Source organism: Procambarus clarkii, chromosome 54 (assembly GCF_040958095.1).
Source record: "Procambarus clarkii isolate CNS0578487 chromosome 54, FALCON_Pclarkii_2.0, whole genome shotgun sequence".
In the NCBI taxonomy this organism is placed as follows: domain Eukaryota; kingdom Metazoa; phylum Arthropoda; class Malacostraca; order Decapoda; family Cambaridae; genus Procambarus; species Procambarus clarkii.
Genome location: NC_091203.1, coordinates 21730852 through 21736656, shown reverse-complemented (window position 1 = coordinate 21736656; position 5805 = coordinate 21730852). Strand labels below are relative to the sequence as shown.

Genomic DNA, 5805 nt, shown 5'->3' with positions numbered 1-5805 from the left:
CGTAACATCAAGAAATCTTTGGGCCAGACAATTACCCTAACAAAGGTACTTGTAGAGTTTCTTTATAAAATGAGACTATTAAGTATATAATACAATATGACTTTTGCACCATTATATTTAATTTAAAGTATAAAGATGAATTTATGCCTCATTTTTTAAAATAGGAAATAATTTAAATAGAACAAAAATCAGCAACGAAATAAAAACAGGGAATTTGATCCCCCATTACATTAATGGGAGAGTTAACAAGTGCAACAAAATTTGAGAAAAAAACTCACTTGATTTCATTGTATTGATGAGATATTTAGCAAACTTTTTGGGATTAAGCCCAAATAAAATTTTAACATTTATTTTAATTTCAAATTTCTGGAGATGGAAATGATCTTTCTCGATCAAACTACTCGTGGTTTGAGTAGTTTGAAACTAATGAAACCATGCATGATGTCAGATGCCACTTTTCACCCTGATGCTGCTGTTCACCTATCGGTACATAGGTACCTGGGAGTTAGACAGCTGTAACGGGCTGCTTCTTCCTGGGGGTGTGTAACAAAAAGAAGGCCTGGTCGAGGACCGGGCTGCGGGGACGCTAAGCCCCGAAATCCTCTCAAGATAACCTCAAGATAACATAAGAACATAAGAACATAAGAACAAAGGTAACTGCAGAAGGCCTATTGGCCCATACGAGGCAGCTCCTATTCTATAACCACCCAATCCCACTCATATACTTGTCCAACCCGTGCTTGAAACTATCGAGGGACCCCACCTCCACAATGTTACGCGGCAATTGGTTCCACAAATCAACAACCCTGTTACTGAACCAGTATTTACCCAAGTCTTTCCTAAATCTAAACTTATCCAATTTATATCCATTGTTTCGTGTTCTGTCCTGTGTTGATACTTTTAATACCCTATTAATATCCCCCCGGTTATGTCCATTCATCCACTTGTAAACCTCTATCATGTCACCCCTAACTCTTCGCCTTTCCAGTGAATGCAACTTAAGCTTTGTTAATCTTTCTTCATATGAAAGATTTCTAATTTGGGGAATTAACTTAGTCATCCTACGCTGGACACGTTCAAGTGAATTTATATCCATTCTATAATATGGCGACCAAACTGAACTGCATAATCTAAATGGGGCCTAACTAGAGCAAGATATAGCTTGAGAACCACACCAGGTGTCTTGTTACTAACGCTGCGATTAATAAATCCAAGTGTCCGATTTGCCTTATTACGAACATTTATGCATTGATCCTTTTGTTTTAAATTCTTACTAATCATAACTCCCAGATCCCTTTCGCAATCCGACTTCGCAATCACAACACCATCTAGCTCGTATCTTGTAACTCTATCATCATTACCTAACCTCAGAACTTTACATTTATCAGCATTAAACTGCATCTGCCAATCCTTTGACCATTTCAAAACCCTATCTAGATCAACTTGAAGTGATAGTGAGTCCTCCTCCGAATTAATTTCCCTACCGATTTTCGTATCATCGGCAAATTTGCAAATGTTGCTACTCAAACCTGAATCTAAATCATTTATATATATTATAAACAACAGAGGTCCCAGGACAGAGCCTTGAGGCACTCCACTTACAACATTTTCCCACTCTGACTTGATTCCATTTATACTAACTCTCTGTTTCCTTTGGTATAGCCATGCCCTAATCCAGCTTAATATAGCACCCCCAATACCATGAGACTCTATTTTTTTAATCAGTCTTTCATGTGGCACTGTATCAAAAGCTTTGCTAAAGTCAAGGTATACAACATCGCAATCCTTACCACTATCAACTGCCTCAACAATGCTAGAATAAAAAGATAACAAATTTGTTAAACATGAACGGCCATTTATAAAACCATGTTGCGACTCAATTATTAATTTATGTTTTTCAAGATGAAGACGAATTTTATTTGCTATTATAGATTCGAGTAACTTTCCCACAATAGACGTTAGGCTAATTGGTCGATAGTTAGACGCAAGTGATCTATCTCCTTTCTTAAAAACTGGTATCACATTAGCAACTTTCCAAAACTCTGGCACTCTGCCTGACTCTATTGATTTATTAAATATGGTTGACAGTGGGTCACAAAGCTCCTCTTTGCATTCTTTAAGCACCCTAGCAAACACTTCATCCGGCCCTGGGGATTTGTTTGGTTTGAGTTTTACTATTTGTTTAAGAACATCCTCCCTGGTAACTGCTAAACTCGTCAACCTGTCCTCGTCCCCACCCACATAGACTTGTTCGGCTGAAGGCATATTGTTAAGTTCCTCTTTAGTAAATACAGATACAAAATATTTATTAAAAATACTACTCATCTCTTCATCACTATCTGTTATTTGACCTGTCTCAGTTTTTAATGGACCTATCCTTTCCCTAGTCTTAGTACGATATAACTGAAAAAACCCTTTAGGATTTGTCTTTGCTTGCCCTGCTATGCGAACTTCATAGTTTCTTTTTGCTTTCCTTATCTCTTTTTTAACATTTCTAACCAGTTGTACGAATTCCTGTTCTAAAGTGACCTCCCCATTTTTAATCCTTTTGTACCAATAACCTCAAGATAACCTCAAGATAACCTCTAATTTGGAACCATAAGTCATATAGCATCCTCTTGCCTCTACTCCAGCAAGGCTCAAATTCCTGCAGATTTTATTGTGGTAGAGTCTATGGAATATTATCTTATTAATGTATATAATGTTTATACAGTATCATCAGTAGGAAAAAACTATTTTTTGCTGATAAAACATTATATAAATCGGTCAAGAAAAGTATATATACTTTCTTTAATTGGTGAAATGATGAGCTTCTCCACTGCTGTAATGGGCTAAATTTTCTTACACTGAAATAGGAACGTTTCTCTGAAGTGGAAATGAGTGGGCTTCTATAGAGAAATAGTATACTTTCTTCTATGTTAAAATGGGTAAACTTCACCTCACTGAAATGGTTAACTTCACCTCACTGAAATGGGTAAGCTTCACCTCGCTGAAATGGGTAAGCTTTACCTCGCTGAAATGGGTAAGCTTCACCTTACTGAAATGGGTAAGCTTCACCTAACTGAAATTGGGCATGATTCAAACGTTGAAATAAGGTTCTCCAACGTTGAAATAGGCGAGTTTCTGCTGTATTCAATGCTGTATTTCTGCTGAATTCAATGCTGTATTTCTGCTGTATTCAATGCTTCTCCCACGTTAAAATTGACAAACTTGCTGAAATGGGCAAGTTTCGGCAACATTCAAATGGGTAACATTTTCCATCGCAGAAAAGGGTAAACTTATTGTATGCTGAAATTTGACATTATCTTCGATACTGAAATAAGCAAACATCTTCACCGGCTCTTATCAAGGAGACTGTAACTAGCCGATGACTGTACTAAAGCAACGGTACAGAGTGCCTAGATCAGCGGTACAGTTCCCAAGAGTGCCCATAGCAACGGTACAGAGTGCCTAGATCAGCGGTACAGTTCCCAAGAGTGCCCATAGCAACGGTACAGAGTGCCTAGATCAGCGGTACAGTTCCCAAGAGTGCCCATAGCAACGGTACAGAGTGCCTAGATCAGCGGTACAGTTCCCAAGAGTGCCCATAGCAACGGTACAGAGTACCCAGAGCAACGGTACAGCTCCCAAGAGTACCCAGACCAACGGTACAGCTCCCAGAGTGCCCAGAGCAACGGTACAGCTCCCAGAGTACCCAGAGCAACGGTACAGCTCCCAAGAGTACCCAGAGCAACGGTACAGCTCCCAGAGTACCCAGAGCAACGGTACAGCTCCCAAGAGTGCCCAGAGCAACGGTACAGCTCCCAAGAGTACCCAGAGCAACGGTACAGCTCCCAAGAGTGCCCAGAGCAACGGTACAGCTCCCAAGAGTACCCAGAGCAACGGTACAGCTCCCAAGAGTACCCAGAGCAACGGTACAGCTCCCAAGAGTACCCAGAGCAACGGTACAGCTCCCAAGAGTACCCAGAGCAACAGTACAGCTCCCAAGAGTACCCAGAGCAACGGTACAGCTCCCAAGAGTACCCAGAGCAACGGTACAGCTCCCAAGAGTACCCAGAGCAACGGTACAGCTCCCAAGAGTACCCAGAGCAACGGTACAGCTCCCAAGAGTGCCCAGAGCAACGGTACAGCTCCCAAGAGTACCCAGAGCAACGGTACAGCTCCCAAGAGTACCCAGAGCAACGGTACAGCTCCCAAGAGTACCCAGAGCAACGGTACAGCTCCCAGAGTGCCCAGAGCAACGGTACAGCTCCCAAGAGTGCCCAGACCAACGGTACAGCTCCCAAGAGTACCCAGAGCAACGGTACAGCTCCCAAGAGTACCCAGAGCAACGGTATAGCTCCAAGAGCACCCAAAGCAACGGTACAGCTCCCAAGAGTACCCAGAGCAACGGTACAGCCCCCAAGAGTACCCAGAGCAACGGTATAGCTCCCAAGAGTACCCAGAGCAACGGTATAGCTCCCAAGAGTACCCAGAGCAACGGTATAGCTCCCAAGAGTGCCCAGACCAACGGTATAGCTCCCAAGAGTACCCAGACCAACGGTACAGCTCCCAAGAGTACCCAGAGCAACGGTATAGCTCCAAGAGCACCCAAAGCAACGGTACAGCTCCCAAGAGTACCCAGAGCAACGGTACAGCCCCCAAGAGTACCCAGAGCAACGGTATAGCTCCAAGAGCACCCAAAGCAACGGTACAGCTCCCAAGAGTACCCAGAGCAACGGTACAGCTCCCAAGAGTACCCAGAGCAACGGTACAGCTCCCAGAGTGCCCAGAGCAACGGTACAGCTCCCAAGAGTACCCAGAGCAACGGTACAGCTCCCAAGAGTACCCAGAGCAACGGTACAGCTCCCAAGAGTACCCAGAGCAACGGTACAGCTCCCAAGAGTACCCAGAGCAACGGTACAGCTCCCAAGAGTACCCAGAGCAACGGTACAGCTCCCAAGAGTGCCCAGACCAACGGTACAGCTCCCAAGAGTACCCAGAGCAACGGTACAGCTCCCAAGAGTGCCCAGACCAACGGTACAGCTCCCAAGAGTGCCCATAGCAACGGTACAGCTCCCAAGAGTGCCCAGACCAACGGTACAGCTCCCAAGAGTGCCCATAGCAACGGTACAGCTCCCAAGAGTGCCCAGACCAACGGTACAGCTCCCAAGAGTGCCCATAGCAACGGTACAGCTCCCAAGAGTGCCCAGACCAACGGTACAGCTCCCAAGAGTGCCCATAGCAACGGTACAGCTCCCAAGAGTGCCCATAGCAACGGTACAGCTCCCAAGAGTGCCCAGACCAACGGTACAGCTCCCAAGAGTGCCCAGAGCAACGGTACAGCTCCCAAGAGTGCCCAGAGCAACGGTACAGCTCCCAAGAGTGCCCATAGCAACGGTACAGCTCCAGGCAGCTGTCTCACACCTTAAAGTGGCTCCGGCATTTCCATAATATAAGCCGTGGAGGGCCCGTGAGACCAGAGGGATAGAGGATTGAGCATTAATTAATTGGCAATCTCGGGTTCACAGGTGTGTAAGAGGAGTTTCCAGCGGCGCTGAGTGGTGTTGAGTGGTGTTGAGTGGTGTTGAGTGGTGTTGCACGATGTTGAGTGGTGTTGAGTGGTGTTAAGTGGTGTTGTACGATGTTGAGTGGTGTTAAGTGGTGTTGTACGATGTTGAGTGGTGTTGTGTGGTGTTAAGTGGTGTTGCACGATGTTGAGTGGTGTTGAGTGGTGTTGAGTGGTGTTGAGTGGTGTTGCATGGTGTTGAGTGGTGTTAAGTGGTGTTGAGTGGTGTTGAGTGGTGTTGAGTGGTGTTGCATGGT

The 5805-nt window shown here is 44.7% G+C and overlaps 1 protein-coding gene across 1 annotated transcript; it reads left to right on the top strand.

The window, feature by feature from the left end:
* Positions 1-2923: 2923 nt before the first annotated feature.
* On the top strand, positions 2924-5411 carry LOC123771341 (skin secretory protein xP2-like). The gene is made up of 3 exons (XM_069305298.1): positions 2924-2998; positions 3539-4243; positions 4668-5411. Exons 1-3 carry the CDS (start codon positions 2924-2926, stop codon positions 5409-5411), a joined length of 1524 nt encoding a protein of 507 aa, XP_069161399.1.
* Positions 5412-5805: the final 394 nt, after the last annotated feature.